General features: G+C 46.2%; 1 protein-coding gene across 2 annotated transcripts in view; it reads right to left on the bottom strand.

The window, feature by feature from the left end:
- The window catches only part of LOC147446904 (callose synthase 9-like), a 146,392-nt gene that overhangs the window by 11,440 nt on the left and 108,689 nt on the right, over positions 1-26,263 (bottom strand). The window contains exons 30-40 of one of the 2 annotated variants that reach the window (XM_086522848.1): positions 3,554-3,714; positions 2,535-2,644; positions 1,959-2,096; positions 1,806-1,874; positions 1,539-1,716; positions 1,322-1,436; positions 1,109-1,228; positions 873-988; positions 712-795; positions 494-606; positions 350-402 (exon numbers count right to left, since the gene is read on the bottom strand). In XM_086522848.1, coding sequence (XP_086378974.1) covers positions 350-402; positions 494-606; positions 712-795; positions 873-988; positions 1,109-1,228; positions 1,322-1,436; positions 1,539-1,716; positions 1,806-1,874; positions 1,959-2,096; positions 2,535-2,644; positions 3,554-3,714 — 1,257 coding nt within the window. The remainder of the gene's footprint in view (positions 1-349; positions 403-493; positions 607-711; positions 796-872; positions 989-1,108; positions 1,229-1,321; positions 1,437-1,538; positions 1,717-1,805; positions 1,875-1,958; positions 2,097-2,534; positions 2,645-3,553; positions 3,715-26,263) is intronic. The other variant, XM_086522849.1, reaches the window with a different exon arrangement.

Below are 26,263 nucleotides of genomic sequence, written 5' to 3' on the forward strand. Positions count from 1 at the left end.
AAACAGCAATAATAGATGATACTGATGGCTGATTGCTTCACACCATGAGAAGACCATTTGATAAAAATCGGCGCATTCTGATAACTTATCCATGAATTTTCCCTCCAGTTCTTTGAGTACTTGACAGATAAAATCTCATTAAAGATTCAAAAATCTCCTTAATCAAGCATAGCAAAATTTGAAATGAAAACTGCAAATATAAACAGATGAACAGTAAACAGACGCTTTGTCAGATAAAACTAAACAGATATGGTGGCATGCAAGAACACCCCGACACAAAGAAAAGCCTCCAAAAGAAATATTTGAAAAAAATAACTCCTGCAATGTACAACGAACCTGACAATCTTACCTGTATATACTCATGGTGAGTGATGTTCCCTTGTCGTAAGGTGGAGTTGAATCCTTCAAGGCACAAGAATTATCAGTGAATTCACTTTTTCATTTTTCATGTGAACTAAAGATTGTGCGTAGCAATCTCCATCTTTGTTCTTACCTGCATAAATATCCTCACTGATGTTGATAATCTGCGATGCTTTACTTATGCCACCCCTTGTTATATGAAACACTCGGTCAAAAACATCAGGGTGCCCGTAGTGCATTCTGACCCTGAATTTTCAACAAAAGAGTCAGCCTGTATACATGCTAAAGCTGCTCAGCTCTACCTTGTAACAACTTGCTCAAAGTGTCCAATCCTCATTTCAGCTTACTTACTTTAGAGCTGTAGCTAACACACGCTGGCCAAGTGTAACAAAGCTTCCTTCTTGATTCGACATAAACCAAGCAAGCGAAGAGACACTGAAACATTCAAACAATGAAATAACTGAATGAAAATGAGCAGACTACAAGTACTAACTTTATAGTCCAAGATGCACCTTCCAGTAAACACATGTTCTCGAACACCAAGAATAGTTGGTGGACGCAAACCATGGTTCTGCACAAACTCCTCAAGAAGATTGCGCATCTTCAACGCCTCTTCAAAATAGTTGTCCTTCATTTTTTTGGCAAAAAGAAAATCCTTAGACAAAATCTGTGAGCTAATTAATAGAAGCAGTCTACAAACAAGTATCCCCTTTTGCACTACCACTGGGTAGGAACCCTGGGCTGTCACCTGATTCATATCAATAGTTTGAACAGCCTCCCCACGAGTGAAAACAATTGCATGGTTCTGATTTTCCGGCTTTCCTTCCCCCAACTTTGGATTTCCAGGAAGCTTGATCTTATAAATCTCCTGCAGTTCCAAGGAAAAATAACGGCAATCCATGGCCCGTAGAGAGCAGGAAAACTGTTCAACAAAGTAACAAGGTTATATTAGAGAACTAACCTGATCTTTGCCGTTTATATCAGCTTTTACAAGCTTCGAGAAAAATTCCTTGTGAGTCTTCTGATCCTTTAGGACTTCAACCGTGTCAATAAATGCCACCCTCAATGCTTCATTTCTGTACAGCAAAACTTTGATATGATCCACAAATGAAACAACAATAATCCACAAAACACTGGTGACTAGACAGTTAGAACCAGGAGCTACAGCAAGATCATACTTCTGCATTAGGTACAAGATATCTGCTGCACGATGATCTTGTTTCTGCTTTTGCTGCCCATAGATCTGGCATGTCACGACATATGTGAATTTGATATCCGATTGAGCACGAGCTGCACGTGAATCAAGGTAACCCTTTGGGTTGAGGTATGGAACCGCTTCAGCATCTTTATCAACCACTGTAAAAGCCAAAAGCAGATTTAAGAAAGGCTTTCTCCGAGCAGCAATCCACCTGTTTTTACCGAAATTATAACAGAACCTATAACACCTGCTGCATCTGGTCGCTCAAGAAAACTCTGAAGCATGAGAGCCCTTCTATAATACATCATCCCACGGACTATAAAGGCAATTGAAGAGTCAATTGATGGATTTCCCAAGAGCAGACGATGCAAGTAGATTTGTGTTTTAGAGAGAATGATACCTGTCCGTGCCAATGTTTGTCCACGGTAAGATGCCCATAAGCGCAATTCCAAGGTGGCTTCTGGGTCTTTCTTCTCTATCTTTTCCATTAAGGTGAGCTCATCACAATTAATCCTCTCCAGAAAGTTGCCCCACTCATCTACAATTAGAAATCAACAAATAGTTAGTACAGAAAAGCACTTTGGCATTATGCAGCTTACTGGCATAACCATTGACTGGATATGTTTGTGTGCAGATCAGAAAGTTTACTACTGTGTAAAATAGTATCAACTCTGTGAAATGAAATATCCGCTAGCCTGCATGTCGGTTTTTCATAGGGATTTCATTATGAAACTATGAGTCCTGCTCTCTAGCCACACACCCAGAGATCAGGACCACTGCCACTCTTCAGGAAACTAATCTATCATTAAACAGAAAAATTTACAGAGATGGTACTGTTTCATGAGAACTAGGAGTCCTGTCCACTTTTCTTAGCAGTTTTTGTCCAATGTAGCTAGATTGACCTGACCAATAACAGAGCTTATGACTAATTCTTAAACACTCCCTGCTTATTTATGGGTTACCGCATGCTTGATACCTTTAAAAATTTTTTGAAGATAGAATAGAGTTGATATCCCATCCTTGTTCTTTTTCTGAAGCTGCTCATTTGTGTATATCACATCCTCTTCGTAATATGGAGTGAAAACACTGTCATAACGAACAAACAAAGCTTAAAGAATTCTGAGAGTACACAATAGCAACTTTATTAATGCACAAATATTTAACTGTGAACTCCCATCAGCATAAAAATAAGAAACAAATAATTGTTTGGCCAACTAGACATGCATGCAGAATGGGCACCTTCATGGTTCATACAGAGGGGACCTTCGTGGTTCATACAGAAGCCCCTCATTAAGGATTACTAGCCAGCGGGGCCATAGACACTAATTGGGTGCTACTGCCAAAGACTGGTACATCGCCTCCTGTTAAATGCTTTATTTTGATTACTCACAATCAGTGACTGACACGAATTATTTGTTATGATCAAGAAGGCTTAAACTAGCTTTATCTGTCATTAAAATGGACAGTTACATGACAGAGTTCATCTACCTGATTGATATAAAGATGTGCTTTTGTTCACCTTGCTAAGCAACGTGAGACAGGGGAAGGAGGGCAGAAGTATGCCCACCAGTTTGCCGTCCCCTTAAAAAATCATTGTTTAACACACAAGCCCAGTCTTACGATCTGATCAGAAATAAATTTTCTTAGCACACTTGGCTCCTTAAAAACTTGTTTACTATGGCTTCTCTAAAATCTTTATGTTCCCGTTAATGTTGCAATTAGTGAAGCCCTAAATGATGTGTTCCTTTCATTGGCATTCTTTTGTCAGATTCAAAATATGTAGAATCCTCTTGTGCTTAGACATTAGCAAGGAAACACCACTACTACATTCTTTGTAAGCATCATTGAATGTTTTTATGGTCTATCATACTTACGCCTTCTTTCAACATCTGAAGCATAGTGAAAAAAAATTATACCCAAAGAAAGTGCGCCGTCGAATATTGAATTATTACTAGCTTATCACAGACAAAAAAAAAAAAGCAGCTCTAAGCAAACCTGAATGATCTCATTTCTTGCACAGGCTTGGCCTTTGGCATGTTCATGAACAAGGAGTTTGCAAAGAACAGTAGTCGGCGACGAGCTTCTAAGTTTTTGGGAACAGTTGCAGCAGACTCTTTGATTGTCAAAAGCTTGTATAGTCTCTTGATCTGGTTCCTCTGTTTTAAAAAAGAAAACAAATGCAACATCAGTGCGTACGGGTCCCTTCATCCTTTAATAACGAAAATAATATAAAAGGAAAAGTCTCAAAACATTGTGTCCTAATTCCATAAAACCACACCAAGGGGTACTCGAGGCTTCTGCGGAGCAAGGTCAAACTTGTGGCGAAGCTGATGTGTAGCGCACAGACCAATAGCGACAAGGAGCTGCAGCACGAGGGGCGGAAAGGCCAGGTGAAGGGTGTGGGCAACAACACCATACGGAAGTCTTGGCTCGATTGCAGGCAACTCCGGAGATTCAGAGGAGTGACTCGCAAATGCAAGGTTGCAACCTAGGTCTACCAACTTGGTGCAATCTTGCTGGCAGCGCGAAGTGAAGGCCTCTCTCTGCAACGCGCAGGTCACAGCCAGCTGGCAGCACACAGGTAGCATGGAACGGGCAGCATAAGGGTGCAGAAGCACTAAGGGCACAGAGGCAAGGGAGGTTCTTGCAGGCAGTCCTGTAGGTTGCAAATATCATAGATAATGGACCAACCAGACAATACTTTTGATCCAGATGCATTTCAAACCCCACCCAACTCAAAGATCACATTCAAGCGGAAAAGTCGGGACAGCACATTGTCACCTGGTTCTTTCAGACCGAAAAACTTTCTAGGGTAAAGGGTAACCTAATATTTGAGAAGGTACAGGTGATGATTAAGACGGAGTTGAACCTTATGAGGGGACACCTTGAGAAAGAGATGTATACAACTTTATAATATGCTATGTATGCACATATGAGGAAAGAGATGGAAAAAGAGATGCTTGATAAGCATGATGAGATGTACATGGCACTGAAAGAGGAGATGCAAGCCATCGTGAGGGTAAAGGTGCAAGTAATGGAAGTTGTGATGCAAAAAAGGCTAGATGAGGCTTTCGCTGCTAGTGAGCCCTACGAATCAAATAAGGAAAAACGCAAAAGTGCAGAAGATACATTGATTGAAGAACTTAAGGGAGAACTGGCAGCTTGTAAGAGTGAAAATATTCCAGGTAAGGAGGAATAAATTCAGCCCTCAGTGATAAGGAACTTGAGAAGAGTAGAGAACACGTGAAAACTCTTCAGGAAGAGGAAGAACAGATGTCGAGAACAACCATTTCATGGGTGGATGTCCTCACCAAAACACAAAAGAAGGTTTCTGAAGCTAAAGGGTGGATTGAGGTTGCAAAGAAGGGAAAAGCCAACATGGCTGAAGCTAAACCGACAGCCACCACTATCAACATGACCATTGAGGAAGAGCAGAAGAGGAAGACTAGAACCCTTCACGTGCGTGTCACAGGACTTAAGGACATTGGAAATGTGGAAGAAGAATTGAAAGAACTCTTGAAAGGCATGGGAATTTCTGAAGCGAGTTGCCATACACAGGTGCATGGAGAGTAGGGAAGAAAGGAAACGGTGGGGAAGGAAGTTCCACAAAAACAGCACTCATTTTACGTTTCCCAACTATGGAAACTAGGAGAGAGAGTTCTTGAAGAGGAAGCCAACTTTTAAACAAACTGGGATGACCTCACTTGAGCACAAATTGCACACATGCAAGAGGTAATGCCAGAAATCAAGGATGTGAGGGAGAAGGGAGGGGGGAGAGTGCTCATCTTGGAAAGGCGCACTGCATGACGGCGCAAGACCTATGGACCAACCTTAAAATGGAAGTATGGAACTGTAATGGATCAATGAAGCTAGATGTTGGTGTATTTGAGGATAGCTTCAGGGGAAGAGACATTATTTTCTACTCTAAGACACATCAAACTCCCAGTGCCACATTGCCTTGAGCATAATTTTTTTCACACGCGTACGAATGCCCAGCTATACTTCCATACGGGTCCAAGTACGGATGAGTATGGAAACTAATTCCGTACCGCCAATCACCGGGCATTAATTTTGGGGCAAAAAAAAATTCACCCTGCACTTTTTTGGCCGTGCGAGTTGGGCTGTTGACTCTGTTATGCACGCATTGCACTGAACGTACAAAGGCGTGAGATTTGGGCACATCAGTGAGCTACGAGCTGCGAATCAGCTAGTGAGCTACGAGCTGCGAATCAGCTCACCTTCAAGCTCTGACTGATTGGTGTACCATGTGCAGATTGACCAACAAGCTAGTCTCTAAATTCTAGTTTCTAAAGTTTCTATGCTTTTGTGCTTGTAAGTTTTAAACATGGTGTTGTAGTATGTAGGCTTTTAAGCATCCTATGTAGTAGTCTATCTGACGTGTGAAATTTCCGAGTAGTCTGATCCGTAATCATTCCGTAATTCCGTACCCATGTGCGTCTCTTGAGGTATGGAAAAAATATGGCCTAGAGTGACAAGATACCATCAGGAGACCACTTGTAGACAAGAGGTGAGCTCGAAGCATAGAGGACGTGGTCAGGTGTAGCAATTTTATTCAAGGAAAAGTTGTGTATTGTTCACAGTGATGAGCATGCTAGGTACCTAAGAGTCAGAGTGAAGTAGAAACATGGAGGCCACTTTATATTACAATGTGCTATTTACCCCCGAGCATGCATTGCCCAAGGGGCAGTCACCATACATGATTTTAGAAAAGGACATATGAGAGTTCTCTAGGGATAAAGATGTCATCCTCCTACACGATTCCAATGCCAAGACAAGCCATTCTCAAACAACCTTCTATGATACCTTAGAGGAGATATTAAGAGAGTTGGATGTCACTGATATGGGATTGGCCAAGTGCTCACAGGATGGGGTGCATAATGAGTATGCGAGATATTTGACAGACATGGGGACTCCACATGGATTGGGCATTGTCACGATGCTGCGGCAACCACTAACCTTAGTTGTTGGTTTCTTTCCCTTGAGTTTTATTCATTTTTTGGACCCTCTTTTTGAAGTCACAAATGGCCAGACATTGTGGGGCCATCATGAAACGGCCGACGGCCGAGAGTTTCATCGGTAGTTGGGAAGGGCAGGTCGCCACAAGATGGTCGGGCCAGTCGGCACTGGAATCCGAGCAGTAAAAGGGTGTCTAGTCATTTAGGCCCCTCGCTACACTTTATAAGCCGGTGGATACTAAGAGTTAACTCAAAAGAGGCAAAGTGGACACTTGGCAGCTCCTGATGAAATTTCCAAGTTTGCATCAAGAAGAGGCGCCTGATTTTTGAAGGAAGTGACTACAATGTGTGTGAGTAGTGGGTGCAGATGATCACAGCTTTAAGGGAAAGCTTGCCTTCTCCCTTGCCTCATGTAGCGCAACGATTTGCTCTTGCGCATCTCTCTCTCCCGTTTGCACATATGGTAATGTCCCACTAGTTGGGCTTCTCAAATGACCATGTACAATGGTTTTATGCGTGTTTGCCAAGGCAAGAGCCTTCTGTACAGGAACAAGATTAGCTAATTGTTAATCCCCCACAGGTACGCACATCTGTTTCAAAGAGGAAATGTCACATTGCATGCGAGAGCATCTGAGACACGCGTAGACGTGCTCGCTCTGCCCAAAACAATCCAAAACAGAAATTACAGCCTGTTGTGTTTTTTTGCAAGTTTAGGGTTTCACGCCTAGACAGCAAGATATCGGCAGGGGAGCCTCGAGAAAGCCTTGGGAAGCTTAAACAGGGCTTTTGGCACCTGACAGTGACAAAACAGGGAATTACTGCACGCTGAAATTGACATGCAGCCCACTGGAAAGCTTCCAAATGGCAAGAGAAAGTGTCCTTGATGTGTACTTTTGACCTACAGAGGATTTGCGTCGTTACGCTGGCGAAATTGGGTCAAAAACCTGCAATTACAGCCATGGACAGGTTTGGACAGCTTGGTGACAGTGAGGTGAAAGTGTTCGGATCATCTATTTGCAATAGGAAAAAAGAAATACCGAAAGGAGCAACAGTCTTTGGTGCCTACAGGGTGTCGCTTGGTGGGGCCTACAGGGCACACATCTTCAGCGACACAATCTACGGTGGTGCTTTCGCTATGAGTCGCATGGCTCGGGAGGGACAGCCCCATCTGAGGTCACCTCTTCTGGTTCAGACCTCTCCTTTTGCAACAATCCCTCGGGGTTTGACTAGCTTTGACATTTGTAGCCGATGGGACTTCTTCAACTACAGCTTCACATGCTTCCTAGGTGATTCTTCTCCCAACCTGGAGGAGGTTTGCTTTGGAGTCCACATCCTCTTTCTAGCAGCCCGAGGCACTCATGCTCTCGACGGAGCGGTAGGTTTCTCCTTTCTGCTGTGTGTGGCAAGGATCCTACAAAGTGGACTCTACACACATTTCTTGACTGGCTCCGTCCAGGTCACTGAGTTCTCACACCACACGGGGGACCTAGGGGTGACATACCTGGTACAGACACTTTGGCCTTTAGCCAAGTTCAGTGTGATGCCGTCGGATGCAGCACATTGCAGGCACATTGTGGTGCATTTGTTTGTTGATACTCAGAGCCCCCCTTGCTATGTATTTGTACATGAGGATTCTTGAACAAAAGATGTAGCCCTACGGGTTGCACGCTCAGCCTAGGCCTAGGTGGGACAATCACTTCAGATTCGCTTGTTTAGAGGTCACTCGGATGCGGATTACTCCCCATCCAAACCAGCCTCAAAGATAGCAAGGTTGGCTCCTGTTGCAACATATGCTTTCTCTTACTGACTCCATGAGGATCGTCTCATGGAATGTGCAAGGATTAGGGCTCCAGTTCCAGTGTCAGAGGGGTCGGTTACATCGGGAGCTTCAGTGATGTGCCTTGTGGGTGGTGAGATTGATATTCTTATGCTACAGGAGCATCATCTGTGCGAGAGCCACACTAGACGATGTGGTCAGATTTCGCGTGGTCGGTTTGAGAGGTTTTGGTCAGCTGCATTTGACCTTGAGGTATCCAGGAAGGGGTATGTATGACTATTGCGGATTCTTGGCAGCAAGCCATTGTGGGTACAAGTATTATTGTGCCAGGCAGAGCTCAGTGCGCCCAATGTGGCAAGTGCACATACAGAGCTTTGGACTCATGTTGTTGAGTCTTTGCCGCATGCAGAGCAGTGGTGTTGGGGGAGACTTCAACATGTTGGAGGACCCTTCTCACAAGATTTAGCCATGCTACAATGCACGGGGCTGAGTTGGCAGCTTGGAAGCGGCTATGTATGAGTCATGACTATGAGGGTTTCTGATGTTTGGCAGCACTCAGGTTTTCTGAGACCCCAAACAACCCTATCTTTCTCTCACTTTGACAGCAAGGCAGGAGGAGTGAATCCATCACGGATAGATCGTCATTGACCATATTTCTGACATGGGGAAGTCTGTTGGCATCCTGGCAGGGACTACTTTTTCTATCCACGCGTCAATGATTCTCACTGTGACACACAGACAGAAAGAGGGGGGGGGGGGGGGGGGGGGGGGGGGGGGCAAGGCACTTTGGACAAAGGGCCCGGACATGCAGGACACCCCTGCTGGTATAGTGGCCTCATGGCTGGCAGAGCTTAGTCGCTTCTTCCTTCCGGAGTCTACAGCTCGCTTGGCTGTAGCCAGGAAGGAGGAGAAGCGTCTTCCACGGGGCATTGTCTCCTTACATAGGATGCAAGAGCAACATCCAGACAGTCCATGGTTGGAGGAGCAGATGCAGCAATCTAGGCAGGAGTTGACTAGCATTGAGGAGCGGCGTCATGAGTTTGCCTTTCATCAACACACATCTTAGCAGACCCACGTGGGTGACAAAGTTACCGAGGAGTTTTTTGAGAGAGTGGGGCCTCGCCATACGCACACCAGTGTTAGTCAGTTGAAGAGACCCAACGGATCAGTTGCTTCAGAGCCTAAGGATATGCGTGCAGTTGCTACTGACACGATCTGTTGTCAAATAAGCCTCAGTCAGAGCGCCAGGATGCATGCAAAGAGCAGGTTTGGGCACAGATGTCTTGCCTCATTACCGAGGAGATGTGACAAAGTCTTGAGCTTTCCCTCCACCTAGATGAGCTCTATGAGGCCCTCAGAGCACTCCCCCGAGGTAGTTGTCCAGGGGAGGATGGTTTGACTCCCAGCTTTTTCTTGGAGAATTGGGACTTGCTTGGTTCAGATCTTTGCAACGCATTCCAATACATTTTGCACACTGGTGAGATGCATGACAGCATGAGTGAGAGCTTGATCTACCTAATCCCCAAGGAGGGAGGCTCCTTGGATGAGATTCTACAGTGGCGACCATTCTCAACTCATCCTACAAATTCTAGCCAACGTAACCGCGAAACGTTTCAAGACCGAAACATTTCATCCTGAAACGCGGCGTTTCACCACGAAACGTTTAAGTCCAAAATGAGAGCACAGTGAAACGTGAAACCGAAACGTGCGTTTACCGACTTTGAAACTAAAACTACGGTAACTTGTTGTTAATGAAACGGTTTGTGTTTCACTTGGTGAGCGAAACGTTTCAAGGCCCGAAACGTTTCACCTGTCCTTACCTGCCGAAACGCGTTCCATGGTGACGCTGATTCTAGCAAAGGCTCTAAGTTAAGGATTCAACCACTACTAGAGAGCATTATACAAGGACATAGACAGGTTTTCTCAAGAAGCGCAGTATCCTTGACAACATCTTCACTTTTTGGAAGGCGTCTGCCCTTGCGCGTCTCCGAGGAGAGGATTTGGTGATACTCCTTCTCGACTTTGAGAAGGCCTACGACACAGTTGACTGGGACTTCCTGAAGGACACTCTACGCATGATGGGTTTCAAAGATGCTTGAATCAAAGGTGTGTCAGCTCTCTGCAAGCGTAAGCACAGTTAGGTGCTCTTGGCAGGGGGAAAGGGGAGCGTTTCTTGCTCACGCGTTAGGTCAGACAAGATTGCTCTCTTGCCCCCTTCCGCTTTCTGTTCTATGCTGAGGCGATGAGCAGATTTTGACTTCTCAGCAGGTTGGCCTGCGAGGTCTTGAGCTCCCTATTAGGGCAGATGACCTTCTTGACGCTGCGTTTGCCGACGACTCAGCTTTGAAGTTGGAGAGCCAAGAGGCCAATCTGCACAGATGTGAGCATGCTCTTGAGGTGTTATGTTGTGCATCGGACGCATTCATCAACTGGAGAAAGACAGTTGCTTTCTAGGTTGGCAGTGCTCCTACACATGATTGGTTGCCAGGTGAGGGTTTCGGATGGATTCCCCATGGATTGCATTTCGTTACTTGGGTTGTCATGTTGGCTTGGACTTGTCCCCTGCACAGCAGACTGCTCCCCTCCTCCTCTCCATCAAGAGAAGTTGCTACATTGGAGTTCAGCACGGCTCCCTTTGACAAGCAGAGTTGTAGTGGCCAACCAAGTGTTGTTGGCAACTATGTGGTACATCACTTCTTGCTGGATATTCTCGAGCTCCTGCATCAGCCAGTTAGAAAGGCTGATCAGGAACTTTCTTTGGTCAAGGCGCGACACTCAGTTAGCCCGGACCAAAGTAACCTTGCAAGCATAGTTACGCGGAACGAGAACGGCGACGGGATCCCCGCGGAACGGGGGAACGGCTAGGGGTCCGGAACGGGAACGGCGCGGAACGGGAGGTATAAAAAACACCCAAATAGTGCATTTTTTAGCTCCTTGTGTTTAAATACAAGGAGTATTAGAGTGCTTTGACTCTAATACTCACAAAAAACTCGTTCTAAAGACCATTCAACCTTGCTATGACTAGATGATGAGAGAGAGAGAGAGAGAGAGACGAGAGAGAGTGAGAGGGAGACGGAGAGATTTGAGAGAGTGGGAGGGAGAGGAAGAGAGCTTGAAGGCTTGAAGCCTTGAGCCTTGAGAGAGTGAGTCTTGAGAGAGAGTGAGTCTTCAGAGTGTGAGAGGGAGAGAGCTTGAGCCTTGAGGATTAGCTTGTGGAGAGAAAGGGGGAGAGGGGTGCATTTTATGAGTCCTTGAGGCCTTGCACACTTCAAACAGAAGCCCAAACATTTACTTCAATTTTTTCAATTTTTGCCAAATTTGTTTGTAGCCGTTGGCCGTTCCAGGGGCATTCCGGAACGTTCCGGAACGGCCGTTCCGGTTTGCACTGGCCACCCGAAACGTCAGACGTTCCAGGACGTTTCGGAACGTTCGGAACGTTCGGGAAGGGAACTGCCCCCCGGAACGCCGGAACGGAGGCTAGGGGGCGTTCCCCGGTAACTCTGCTTGCAAGTCATCACTCTACCATGTTCTCAGGGGGGGCTGGGATCATACACCCAACACAGCATAGTAGAGCCCTTCTTGGAAAGTTTATTGTCAAAGGACTGCTTCCAAGGGAGGAGTCCTAGAAGGAGTTGTTGCTTCAGCGGCTTAGAGCTTGGGTGCCTCATGCAAGAGGCCCTTGGAGACCTTCCATCAGGCGGATCTTTACAAAGATGCGCAGAGTTGGTCTGAGCAGGAGACTAGAGGATCAATTTTGTGCCAGCTTGCTTTGCTCTTGGGAGCAGCGACGGAGTGGCTTGGAGCAGCACCAGTCCACTTGCACAGAGGAGCGCTGGAGTCGGTCCCTTGTTTGGAACCCCATGGTTAGCACTCAGAGAGGCCACTTGGCTGGTAGTAGGCCTCATGTTCCTTAGGGTCCCATGGCAGAGGGGCCAACCTGCACTCTAGGCGACTAGCTTCAGTTTTCAAGTTTGCCAAAGGAGGTACAAAGCATCCAACTACGGGGCATGAGAGGGGTGCAGAGCATGTGCCACGACATTACAAAGGTTGTACCAGCTGAGTGGCTCACCCCTCTAGAGACAGCCCAGATGGATGGGGGCCTTCACGCAACTTGAGGTCCTCATCACAGTTTGTGCTTCCTCCAAGTCCGTACCCCCCATGTTCTTTGAGATCCAGAGTGAGGGTCAACTACACATAGTCTCAATAGAGGCTCCACAGGTTGCAGAGTGTTGTTTTCACATGATACGAGTAGTGGGCCTCTGTGGGAGGACTTGTGTCACAGATGCTAACCCAACAGACCTTGAGACAAGCCACTAGAGGTTTTGGGCTTGGGAGAGCTGCCCTCCGGCACGAGTGCAGTGGGACCTTGGAGAGTGGTTTTGGAGAGAGCTCCTCTCTTCAACCGACCACCCAGGATCCCTTTCTTTCAATACACTGTTCGACTGGGGAGACACATACTTGTAGCACGGAGAGAGCCTCGTCCTGCTGCAGCACTTCATTGGCAAGACGAGGGTCTCACAGCTAAGTTCTTGTCAGGCTTTTGGGAGCGGTTGTGGGACTCCAGACAATCGAGGCGAGTCACCTTGTTCTAGTGGCTAGTTGCACACAGATCTACAACAGTGGGGAGCTGGCTGGTACATATTGGCCTTTCGACAGCCTATGCAGCTTGCGACCATCCTTTGGAGAGTCAGCGTCAATGTCTGTGGGACTGCCCCATGGCACAGCAGGTTCGGCTTCGGGTTCTTCGGCTGATGCCAGCTCTTTCCACATCGCGATAGTACACTTTGGGTGTTGCTGCCTAGTCCACCCTCACGGGCCGTGCGCTCCAGTTTGAGCTATCTTCCACCAGCACGATGATAGTGATCTAGGGAGATAACCGGCCTATACAACGTAGAGGGCGGTACTATTTCAATTACCTGTTAACTTTACACAAAGCACTGAGAAGGGAAGAGAACACAGTTGCGTCCAGCGACTAGAATGTCACTGCACACACGAGACCGACACCCTGTAGGCCCCAAAGACTGGCACCCCTTTCGGTATTTCTTTATTCAAATTAAGGTAGACGATCCGACCACTTAGCACAAGCTTTCACCAAGCTTTTCAAACCTGGCGAGGGCTGAAAACGCAGGTTTTCGACCGGATTTCGACAGCATAACGGTGCAAAAACCCCTGTATGTCAAAAACACCTGTCTAGGACGGATTCCCTCGATATCTGGAAGCTTTCTGGTGAGCTGTCACAGAAATTCACCGGGCTGTAATTCTCTGTTTTTCACTGCCGGGAGCCCAAAAGCCTATACACGCATCCCAAGGCTCTCACGAGGCTCCCCCGATGTTCCCTTGCAGTTTAGGTGTTTAAGCCTAAACCCGCAAAAAAACACAGCAGGCTGTAATTCCCTGTTTCGGATCGTTTTTAGCGGAGCGAACACGCCTACGCGTGTCCCAAGGGCTCCCGCACGCAATGGGACAGTTCCCCTGTGAATTGGACGAGTTTTCACGCGAGAAAACTCTCCAAACTCGCAATCTTTCGTGATGGAACTGTGCGTACCTGTGGGGGATAAGTTAGCTAATCCGGTTCCTGTTCAGAAGGCTCTTGCCTTGGCAAACGCGCATAAACCCCCAGAACTGTACATAGGTCAAATGAGAAGCCCACTATTGGGGCATAACATACTGTACGTAGGGGAGAAAGAGAGCATTATGTAGCGTGCGGGGCATCACTCCCGTCACCATACTGTGCATAGAAGGCAAGGTAAGCATTCGATAGCTTCTGTACCTGCTACAATCCACCTCAGGCTGAAAATGGCGCCCCCTTTGTTGATATGCAGCTCGTTTTTGCCTCCCAGAGTGGCCGAATCGCTCACAGGCTAACACGTCGCCCAGTTTCCGAGTTTGGGCTTTCCCTGCTAAAAATATCTCAACTGGTGCGTCAGTTGACTTGGCAGCAGAGCAATAAAATGTTCCCCTTGTCATTCCAGAGCTAATGACGCGAACACATTTTCCGATCAAAAATAGCAGTTTCATAAATTTTAGGAGATGCTTCCATGGCGTCCCTATCGGTCTCCTGACCATCATTGAAGACTACCATTTGACCAACATCTATAATGTGGGTTAATTCACTGGCCCCTTTCAACTTAAAAAGTTGCAGTGACTTGACGAGTGGCCCAAATTCCAGTTTGGCGCACACGAGCTTCCATACTCATCAGAATTCAGTGCTAACTCGCCCGGGCAGTCCCTGCCTGACCAACCTAGATCCCCGATGTGAGAAACCCATTTGGCTGCAACCGTTTCACATTGGCCATGCAATGTCCACTTGCACCTTTTCAAGGGTTTTGGGACAAACAAGTAAAAATAAAATAAATAAATCTAATACTTATTTACGAAAGGCAACAGGAAAAATACAGCTCCTGGTGACACACCCCACCCTTGAAATACTGCAAGCGACCTCGCTTGCATGCCAATAATACATGCAGATATCTCCTGATATCACATATATTCTATGATGGGAAATCCAAGATATACATGCTTCCGAAAATGTAGCATTGGACGATTAAACAATCCCACCAACCTGGCTACGACACATATATCAAGCATAGAAGTCTTCTAGTGTACTCTTGAGCACAAACTTCTCTAGCTAAATTCTGTATGGAAAGAGTAGATACAATTGCTTAACTACTCTCTTGAGCATTATGAACCATGCTCTTTCCTTGCTCCAAAAAGGCTGCATCAAGTCACTGTGGGTTCCATTTGAAAGCTTAAAGATACAATTGCAATAGCTGAGGTGAATCAAGCAATTCAGACTCTTCCATCCATTTGGCATCTAATGATGGATAGTTCTTGAACTTCACCAAATAGCGTCTTGCAACCTTTCTTTCTTTCTGTGCCAATATCTGTTCAAGAACAAGGATTTCATCCAATTCTTCCACTTCGGGTTGTTCCTCATCAAGCATATTCTCTGGCGCATCACCAACAAAGGGCCTTAGAAGGCTGACATGAAAAGAATTATGTATTTTCCAGCCTTCTGGTAGCTTTAACATGTAAGCTACATCGCTGATCTTTTCTGAAATCTGAAAAGGACCATAATATCGCATACTAAGCTTAGGAAACAAGCGTTCCTTGCCTTTCCTTTTCCTTAACTTGGCCTTTTCAAAGCGCAATAGTACCCAATCACCAAGTGAAAATACAAGTTCACGACGGTGACAGTCAGCAGCTTTCTTTTGCTTAGCCTAAGTCTTCTCAAGAGCAATCTTTATCTTCCTATATGTTTCCTCCATATCTTGCACATACTTGTCAGCCTCAAATATCTTGTCCTTAGTCTGCAAAATGGGTGGGACTTTCTTTCCTCCTTCCACTATCTCAAATGGTGCCTTACCTGTTGATGTATGCACAGTGTTATTGTAAGCATATTCAACCAATGGGAGATGGTGTTCCCAAGTTGCCTTGTGCTCTGAGACAACATTTGAGTAGGTCCAAGACAGTAGAATTTGCCTCTTCTGACTGTCCATCAGTTTGCGGATGAAACGAAGAAGAGAACTTGACCATAGTGCCCATGTTCTCAAACAATGCCTTCCAGAAAAGACTCGTCATACGTGGCTCCCTGTCACTGACAATTGACTGAGGCATCCCGTGATATTTAAAGATATTGCTCATGAATATCTTAACCATGTGTTCTGGCTTTATCTTCTTCCTCACAGGAATGAGATGGGCCTGCTTACTGCACCTACAAATGATAGTCCAAATCCCATCATTGCATGTTTGCGTCCTTCGAAGATCAAAGATAAAGTCCATTGCTATGCTTTCCCATGGCCTATCACGGATCGGCAATGGCTGCAACAATCCCGGTTGCTTTTGTCTGTCAAATTTGACTTTTTGGCATACTAAGCATGATCTTACAAATGTGTCAACATATTGACGCAAAGCTGGCCAATAGAAGAATGCCTCAACCCCTTTCACTGTCGCATCAATTCCACGATGCCTAGCATAAGGTGGAGCATGACTTTCCATCAAAATCTTTGGCCGTAATTGTTTAGTAACGCATAACTTTACATGCATCATGAGAAAGTCATTCTTAAGCATATAGTGCTCATTGAAAACTGCGGTCAAGTGATCCCTATGCTCCTCTTCAGACTTTGAGTAGACAATCATGTCATCAAAGAACGTACCCACGAAGTTTCTATGTGGTCTAAAAATTATGTCCATTATTCTATTAAATGTGGCAGGAGCATTTGTGAGACCAAATGGCATGACAAGAAACTCATAGAGACCAAATGTTGTCCTAAACGCAGTCTTATGGACATCTTCTGGTCTAATGCGTATCTGATGATACCCGCTCTTTAGGTCTATTCTTGTAAACAATGACGCTCCCTCAAGCCGATCAAGAATGTCATCTATCCTCGGTATGGGGAACCTGTTCTTGATAGTATTCTTATTCAAGGCGCGATAGTCAATGCACATGCGCCATGAACCATCCTTCTTCTGCACTAAGAGTACAGGCGAACAAAAAGGGGATGAATTGGGCTGAATCAGCCCCTTCTCTAAAAGCTCGTTGACCTGACTCATAATCTCTTTCTGCTGGGCTGCACTAACCCTGTATGGTGGTCTATTCGGTGGACTAGAACCTGGCACAAGATCTATAGTATGATCCTCAGGTCTCTCAGGAGGTAACTCCCCTAGCAAAGAGTCCGAAAAACAATCACTGAAACCACTCAAAAAAGTTGACTTGTCTATATCTAAGGTAGACAAATTAGATACGACTTGAGGTACTTCTTTTGCAAACCTCAAGTACACAGAAAGATGATTCTTTATTACAGATGAAATAGCAGAAGCAGAAACAACTGGAACAGACTCGCCTTTAAGCTTTACATCAAGGACATGAGTCTTTCCTCTATGTACAAGGGTAATCTTTTTGTTGTAAGTATCCGCCATAGCATGCAACCTGTAACACCATGGGATACCAAATAACACATCACAGCCCTCAAGCGGCATAATATGAAATTCTTCCGCATCCACATAGCTCTGAATGTGCAGACGAAGCTTTCCCAGAAGGGGAGTAACACGGTCTGAATGTCATGGGCATGCCAAACCTGCTTCGCCTGTCATACCCATCTCCTCTGCACGAATGCCCACCTTTGATGCCAATTCTGGTGATATGAAATTTGCACGGGCTCCTCGATCAAAGAAAACCAGCACTGTCTTGTCTCTAACTTTGCCCCAAGCTCTGCACAGCTCCGTGGCATCTGTGTTTGGCTGATCTCCAACCAAATCTGGAACAAGTCCTGCACTCGGCTTTGGCTTCTTCCCTTTATGGTCTGACTTGTCATCCTTATCCTGTGACTTCTTCTGTGGCCACTCATTTGCAAAGTGTCCTTCCTGTTCACAAATGTAGCATTTCTTGGCCTCCCTAAGAGCTTTCCGTTCTTGAAAAGTTTTGCCAGAAAAATGCCTTTTTTGTCCTTGTCCTCATTCCGAAGAAGATTTAGACTGCTTCTTGGACGTATCAGCTTCTTGAGTGGAGGGCTTCTTTGCAGGAGACTCAGAAGGCTTTGCTGCAACATTGCCCTTGGCTGAAAACTGTTTGCCCTGGGCCCCTTTCTTGTGGCTATTAAATCCATCGGAATCTCCCTTCGACAGATTGTTGGCCACTCTTACATTCTCTATCAACTGAAACATATTCATGACAGTAGTCTTTGTGCAATAGTCCCTGATCTTCTTGGGCAATCCGCAACAGTACTTCTCAATTTGTTCTGACAAAGGCACAAACCTGTAAGAGGTGACTGGCAACAGTGCGGCCCAAAACCATTTATTGTACTCTTCCAGATCTGCACACTGTTTAGCATTCAACTCGTGCCATTCCGTCATCACATCCACTTCAAAAGTGTTTGTCAACCATGCAAGCGCAAAAAGTTGTTTGAATTGGACCCACGTTGTTGGGGCTTGACCTTGGTTCAACAATGCGGTCCACCATTGAAGCACATTCCCTTTCAAGAAAGTGGCAGCCTTGCGTATCTTTGAAGATTCCGTGAAGTTGCCTCTAGCATAAGCTGCATCGAACTGCTGTATAAAGGTCAAAGCCTTTAATTGGTCCTCAGTTCCTCTGAAAGTTTCAAACTTCACTCCCTGCCCACCTTCCTTGTAATCCTTCGGCTGACTCAAAGGAGCCACATTATCATAAACAGGTGCCTGTAGCAGTGGTGCTCCATGAGTGTTCATTCCAGCACTCGCATCAACTGTTTTCCCTGTCATATCTGCATTTTGCACGTACTTATTTACGGAAGGCAACAGGAAAAATACACCTCCTGGTGACAGGGACAATGTGGACTCCTTGTTCTAGTGGAATCCCTTCCAAATCTTAATAAGACCAAGCAAAAACGTCCTTGAAAGAGTGCATAAAAGAAATTACTTAGTCAAGCAGCACAAGGTGATTCCACAATTAAGCAATTAAAAGAATGGGTTGAGGGTTATCACGGTCACAAAGGTTGACTTCCTTGACTGGGTGAAGAAATGGTACTGACGAGGATGTCTCAACAGATGAAGACGTCATCGCTTCTTGGAGCTTCGAGACATCATGAGCTGGTACTTGATTTAATATTGAAATCAACATGCTCTTCTTGTAAACATCCTTGTGGAAGCTGGTCAAAGGGTAGTTTATCAGACACAGAGCAAACCTTTGCCTTGGTCGAAGAGTAAAACACAGAGGAGGTTAAGGGGGACTTTCAAGGTTGAATGAAATCTTATAAAGGAGATATCTTTCCCATTCTATAGTTGTTTATAGGGTCACAAAGTCCAAAGGCTTCCACTTAAGGAGCAGCTGAGTTATTAGCCTCTGTGACCTCGAAACTGTTGCTAGGCTAGGCAGCACACAGGGGTCAGCTCCTGTAGGAACATTGGAAGATGGTATATCCTTAGGCAAAGACTGAATAGAAACTGTATAGCAAGGCATAGACTTCGTAGCTTCCAACCACTCAAGCAGGTCGTCCCTTGGCCCGTCAGGTGAGGTAGGTAATTCCGGTACTCCACTGACAAAGATCACTAGATATATCCCTCCTTCAAGGCGAATGGGTTTAATTGGAGATCCAAGAGTATGAATCCACATCGCGTCATTTTTCCAATCATGTAGCGCTTTGATGTGCCATAGCCATGGTCTGCCAATGAGGAAGGGAAGCCGCCCTCGACCTAGAGAAGACCCACAACAAAAGCCAAGCTAGCGGTGAAGTCTTGTACCTGTAGAGGCACCTTGTCCACTATGTCCACGGGGTAGACTTTCCTCTAATCTGCCAAAGTAACTATGAATGGAGCGAGCCATGTAGGTTGCATACCTAATGCCAACATAGTGAACTTAGGCATCACGTCGATGACGGATCCACCATCCACTATCACACCTCAAAATTTCTACCCCAAGATGGACACAGTGAGACGAGGGCTTCCATAATAAGTGAGGGGAGCAACAAAGATGTGGATGCACGTTGTTTTGGACAAACCATCACAATCCTTACTATAGTGATCCTTCCCATCATGGCAATGTCTGCAAGGGGGAGACCCTTCGGGAAGAGGACATTTACTTTGGTAGTTTCCCTGCATCTGTAGCACAAAATGGGTCGATTGGATGGTTGAGACAAGGGCGAGGTGGTCTCTATTGTTGTTGCATGGAGTTGGACGTTGATGTGTAGAAGCTCTGAGGGGCTAACAGAGTGTTAGCATGATAAAGCTCTAAGATAGAAAATACCTTGCATAGGCGGGGTAGTCAGCAAAGGGGGCATGTGATTTGGATGGCCATAGCGAAAAACCATGTTGGAGGCTATGCCAACCCTTGTTGAAGAGTAGGGGTGAGGCTCTCTTGTAGTTGTTGCAATCATTTTGCGTAGTCGCAATCTTTGTCTTCATCTTCAAACTTTTCACAGAAGTGGCAATAAGCCCGAAGGGAGCAGCATTCTTCTGGAGGATGCCATCGAGAGCAACATGAGCTACACCAGACCACAAGCTTAGACTCCTGTTGAGTCGGAGCTCTGGTAATGCTCTCTTGATTTGGTCCAAAGCGTCTTGATGTGGAGACTTCTCATGTCGAAGAGAGAAGGACCTCTCATCTTGAAGAGCTCGTTGAAATTTCAATGCTTTGAGTACCGTGCGAATAGAAATCAAGGGGCCAGAGGCACGTTCCATGAGAACTGAGGCGGTCTCTACCTGAGGGGGGTCTTTCAATAGCCTCCTTGCTCCCTCTATCTTGGTAGTGGTAGTGGCAAACTCCTCTCAGGTCAGAGAGTCGTAGCATCTGTTGAGATGTCTTGGAAAGAGCTTTCTCCATCCACTTCTTGACCATGAAATCTCCTGGTTGCTGGAGAATCTTGGCGACCAGAGACTTTTGTTCTTGTTATGAGTTCTGCAAAAGTCTCATTTGGTTGAAGCACTAAGTTTGCCAGCTCATCGAAAGCCTTCTCTTGAAAATCACCTGATCTGAAAGCTTCGCAGAAATGTCGCCTTAATGTTGCCCAAGTCGTAAAGTGGTTCTCTGCGATCCGACTATACCATTTGTCTGCTAAGCCATCCAAGGTTGATGGAAAGAGCACTAGGTAGGCATCTTCTATGTTGAGGCCACGAACTCTACAGAAAGATACAAATCTCCTAGCGTGGCCATCTGCATCCTCTGTGGAGAATCCCTTGAAGGTCAAAAACTTTATGTTCACCTTGGCTAGTATGCTTGCTAGCTCTTCCCTTGTTGCCTGCTCTCAGGAGTCTGTTGTAAGACACTTGGTGGAAAGTGTATTGGGAAGGGCATACGGGTGGTGGAGAGCTGGTTGAGGGATGCCAGAGAGGGTAGTGGAAGCAGGGGTGAAGGACTTCTGCTCGGTAAGAAAGGCTACCTCTTCCTATGGTAGTACTGCAGGGGACTCCATAGTGGCCTTCGTTGATCATTAGGCTGCTTTGTATGTGTCATGCAGTAGTAGCAACAGACGCACCCAACCTCTGGGCAAGAAGACGCTTGAACTTGCTGGACAGTCTAGACCCACAGGATTAGACTCGGCTTGACCAGGTTAGATTAGGGCGAGAGACTAGACGAGCTAGACAAGGGCAAAGGTGGACTAGACCAAGCTAGACAAGACCAGTCTAGACCAAGGGGAGAGAGAAGACCAGCTAGACCAAGCTAGATGAGGGCGAAGGTGGACTAGGCCAGGCCTAGGCCAAGCTAGACCAGACCAGTAGACTAGGCCAAACAAGAGAGTGAACGAGCTAGCTCCTCGACCATGTCACTTAGCGGAGTGAGACTTCACTTGAGGTCCCATTGGGTGTGCCTAAAAATGGGAGCACCTATAGCAAGAAAAGTGTGTTGTGCTCTCTATTGTCAATGCTCCTCAGTGCATTGTGCAAGAAACCTCACTCCAACAGAATGAAAACACAATAGAACAATACAACAAAGAAAACTCAAAAGACACAACAGCGGACTTTGAAGTTGAAGTTTGAACTCAATGGAACTCAACTAACTCATGGAACCAGTACAGACTCTGGCTAGCAGCACACTCAATAGAGCAATAGAGCGATGGAGCAAAGTAAACTCAAAAGACACAACAATAGACTCCTAACGCATGGAATTCACCAAACGCATGGAACCAGTACAGACTCTCGCTGGAAGCACACTCAACTCCAAACCCAGGACTCGCACGTACAATGGGGGTGTCAAGGTTCCAATTGTGCACGGAGAGTGCAGATGTGAGGTGCTAGACTGAACATAAGACTAAAGACTCTAGACTCATAAGACGTTTAAGATGCATACAACGACTAAAACCAATTGACCATATATACAATCATAAAAAGTAGCCAACGGCTAATAAATATCCATGACAGTCCACCTACGTCTTATCTTCAAACTGTGGTAGCCGTGAACTCGCCATGGTGTCCACTAGACCACCACTCCCTATGTCTACCACGTGTCACTGCCCACAGGAGATTAAACCCAATGTGAACCTCTAGCGCGGATAGTGTGTCGTGCTCTCTACAGTGGGTGCGGGTGCTCCTCAGTGCAATGTGCGTGACATCTCACTCAAAACAGAATGAAAACAAAGGGAACAATAGATAACAGCTGATCAACACAGAGACACAGCAACATACCAGAACATATGGACTCGACTATCTCAAAGAAAGGATACAGACTCCGGCGTGGCAGCACACTCAACTCCAACCCAGAACTCCCAGGTATAATGGGGGTGTTGAGGCTCAGATGTGCAAGGATGGTGCAGACGTGCTGTGTATAGACTCGCTACTCTACACGACAACGTTGGACCATATATAAAGAAGATAATCCTAACCCAACAGCTACTACTCATATGTCCCGCCATAAAGAGCCACCAACGGCTCATAAATGTCATCCATCTAAGTCTATCTCCAAACTGAGTGGTCTGAGTGGTGGTGGTGACCTGGCCACGATGTCCACTAGACCACTGTCTGTATCCCTGCCACGTGTCACTGCACAACCAAGAGAGTCCGTCCACTATGAACCAAGCCAGACCAACTGTACTAACTGTGTGTCCTATGAAAGTGACACCGTAGACTGCTACAGGTTGCCCGCCACAAGACCGCTCCCGGTCCCGGAGAGTGAAGAACTAAAAGATCTGCAACCAGGTCTACTACTTGTGAAGACTCCAAGAGGTGATATCTACTAGTGGTCGGTTGATGGAGGGGGAGGGGGAGGCTGGTAGAAAGGTGGGTAAGGAAATGGAGGCCACGTGTATGGTGGAGGGTAGTGGCCATGAGGTTACATTGCATATGGAGTAGCAACCCCATGAGCAGCAAACTGAGTAGGGTGAGAAGGTGGGACAGTTGGTTGAAACCCAGGGAAAGATTGAGTAGGGTGAGAAGGTGGGACAATTGGTGGAAACCCAGACTGGGAGGGGGAGGCCATGGAGGGTCCATAAAACTGTGAGGAAACCGTTCCTGCTTGCTTAGACTCCATAGTAGGTTGTGTTTTTTCGGTTGCTTGAAAATCCCCCGAATGAGCTTTGGAAGCGTCTATTTGTAGTGCCATAGCAGGAACTTGCGTAAAACTTGGCGTTGTAGTTGTAGCTGTTTGTGAAACGGCTATAGACTGATGTTGGGCACATGAGGGGCACATGACGGACACACAGAATTTACCACACGAGAAAGTTCCTGAATTGCGGCCATATCATTTGCCTCTTTTAGCAAGATTTGTGAAGTGTGGACTATGTGTTTGAGGTCCTGTACCTATTGAGTGAGAATCCTTATGCGATCTTGAGCCTGTGCAATTAACATATCCCTATCCATCGATCGTTGAAGGTGGATGCGCACTTCCCTTTGTATACTGTCATATACACCACGATGCAGGCCGTTAGTACCTTGCAAGGAGATGGCTGCATCTATAATAGTTGAAATAGCTCTTCTGTCCGCATCTAGAAGTCTATCAACCTAAGGTAAAAAGTTGGCAAACATGTCAGATTGCCCAAAGCTAGGTGTCCCTGCAGTACTCCTATATGCCCCTCCACTAGTAGTAGTAGTATGAGTCGTAGTAGGTGGTACTGCAGACTCAACTGGAGCGTGTTTGCTCGCTTGCAACACTACTAACAATAGGTGATGTAAATGTAGAGATGGCCACGGAAGTGGTCATGCTCACAATTTTTGGGTTTGCGGTATTGACGTCAGAGATTTTAACCTGTGATTCAGAGAATGATGGTGTTGCTAGCTCTTCCATCGAATCCCTTTGTACTTTAGCTCTCTTGAGTAACTTCCCTTTCCCTTTGGACATTTTAAATCGGCCTTGTTCTTTGGCATCATCTTGCAGAGTGATAACAGCAGTAGCATCTGTTTTCTGCTACATAGTTTGCACTACCCAATACATAATAGGGGCTGCATAGCAATTGAACCTCTCCGCTTTTCCTTTCCGTTGAGTCCAAAATCGCTTTGCCATGTCCCGCAGCGCCTTAAATACAGATGGTGAAACGGATACGGTAGACAGTGGTTGAGACAAAAAAAAAAATGCATCACATATTACTAGAGAGGAAGGAACCACTGAATTTGTTCGGTGCGCGCAGTAAAACGTAATATTGTAAAATGGAGTACAGCTGCTGATTCCTGTGATAGTCCGCATGTGAGCGAAGCAATAGCTCTTGGCACGCATTAGCAAGTGTCTTCGGGGGAGAGATTGGAGAAGGTTTTCGTGGTAGGCAAAGGTGCAAGCACATTCAGTATCCCCGTCGCATGTCCAATATCCTCCACTGTAAGAGTAACTCCATTTAGTTTCAGAAAAGTAAGTAAAAGAGCACTCAGCTTGGCATTGGAAATGGTGCAGGACACATCAGCCTGAGCCAGATTTTGGAGACCAAGGTGTAGTAACTGCTGCTGAGAGAACACATCTTTGAGTACTGGGTTGGGCACCTGTAAGTGGATAGATCATTAGTAAGGGTGCCTTCGAGATGGCACCAGAAGGACGTGGCTCCTGGAGAGTGGTGACCTTGCCAGGAGTGACTAATTGGGGTGAATCTTCCTCGAACAGTTGCTCTGAACTCGGGGCATAGTCTGATTTACTCTCACTGCTATCCCCAAAGGAGGCAGAGGACTCTTGATCCAATTGGAGGTGTTGCTCTCGATTTCGAGTACGAACCATATTGATGAAATGTACCAGAGAATTTATTTGTACTCAAGTCTGCAATTGATGAATCCTTCAAAACCTGTGCTGCTCAATCCACACCTGATACATAGACAACAAGTTTCCGCAATTGAGTAGACCCTAAACCACACCCAGATGCATGTTCTCAACCACACCCAAATACATCGTACAAGTGCCCAATAACTGTAGCAAGGTCGAGCTTGAATTTAACTCTATTCACAAGCTGCCATCTTCAAATACTATTCAGCGCTTGGGTGGGCCAAGGAGCACACAGAGAGGAGGCACGGCGATGGAAGTTGGGTTCTTTTCGTGAGATGCACGCCTGGGCTGAAAGCGGTTTGCATAGAAAGTGCGTGACTTTGGGATGTGGCTGAATTTGACGGGCTGAACTTAATACGCTGATGGCTTACTTTAGCTGAGGTAAAAAATAATGCCAGGTCAGTTTTAAAACTTACGTGGCTTGCAAAGGCAAAGGATGAGAAGGACGTGGGCGAGGCCAAGCAGGGGCGGGGGCGAGGGCGAGGCCAGCAAGGGCGAGGTCCAGCACTGCAAGGGCGAACCAAGGGCTAGGCCAGCATGGGCGAAGGCGAGGCCAGCATGTGAGCGACCCAAGGGCGAGGCCATCAGGTGCGAGGAGAGGCCAGCAGGGTGAACTAAGGGTGAGGCCAACAAGGGCGAGGGCGAGGGCGAGGGCGAGGCCAGCAGAGGCGAGGTCGAGGACTGGTTCGAGACAAGGGCGAGGAGGAAACCAGAAGTCGTGGGCGAGGGCGAGGGCATGTGTCAGTACACCAGAAGCATCAAGCAGGTAAAGGGACTAGCAACAGCATGGGAAGATTAACAGGAATGCAGAGAATAAGGTAATCTAACTCATTGAAAGAATCCGTGGTCGATGAAAATGCGAAGTTAAATTGCTAATGAACATGTAAATGGCACACCCACAAGATATATATACCTAGATGAATCCAGGATAGGCCCAGATTCACCCTTAAAAGGAAAGTGCAAGGTACAGACCCATGGTAGTCACCCACAAGACAATATAACCATCAGCTCCATCATGCATAGTATTGACTAAATACCACGACATCCCCACTAACGTCGTCAGTGCCCAATAGTGGGTGTAGAACTAGGTACTAACATATGCTCCAAACACAACACACACCACACACACACGAGCATACATCAACACAAAGTTCAGCGTACTGAGTTTCTATCATGACACCGGAGATCAAGGGCAGACTCAGCCATCATGAAGCCTAGCACTAAAAGAAGCATTAAATCGAAAAAATTAGCACAAAAATGAGGTAGTTGATAGGGCATACGCACCGCAAAAGATTGAAAGAATTAGCACAATA

This window comes from Adiantum capillus-veneris, chromosome 11 (assembly GCF_014529385.1).
Source record: "Adiantum capillus-veneris isolate H3 chromosome 11, ASM1452938v2, whole genome shotgun sequence".
Taxonomy (NCBI): domain Eukaryota; kingdom Viridiplantae; phylum Streptophyta; class Polypodiopsida; order Polypodiales; family Pteridaceae; genus Adiantum; species Adiantum capillus-veneris.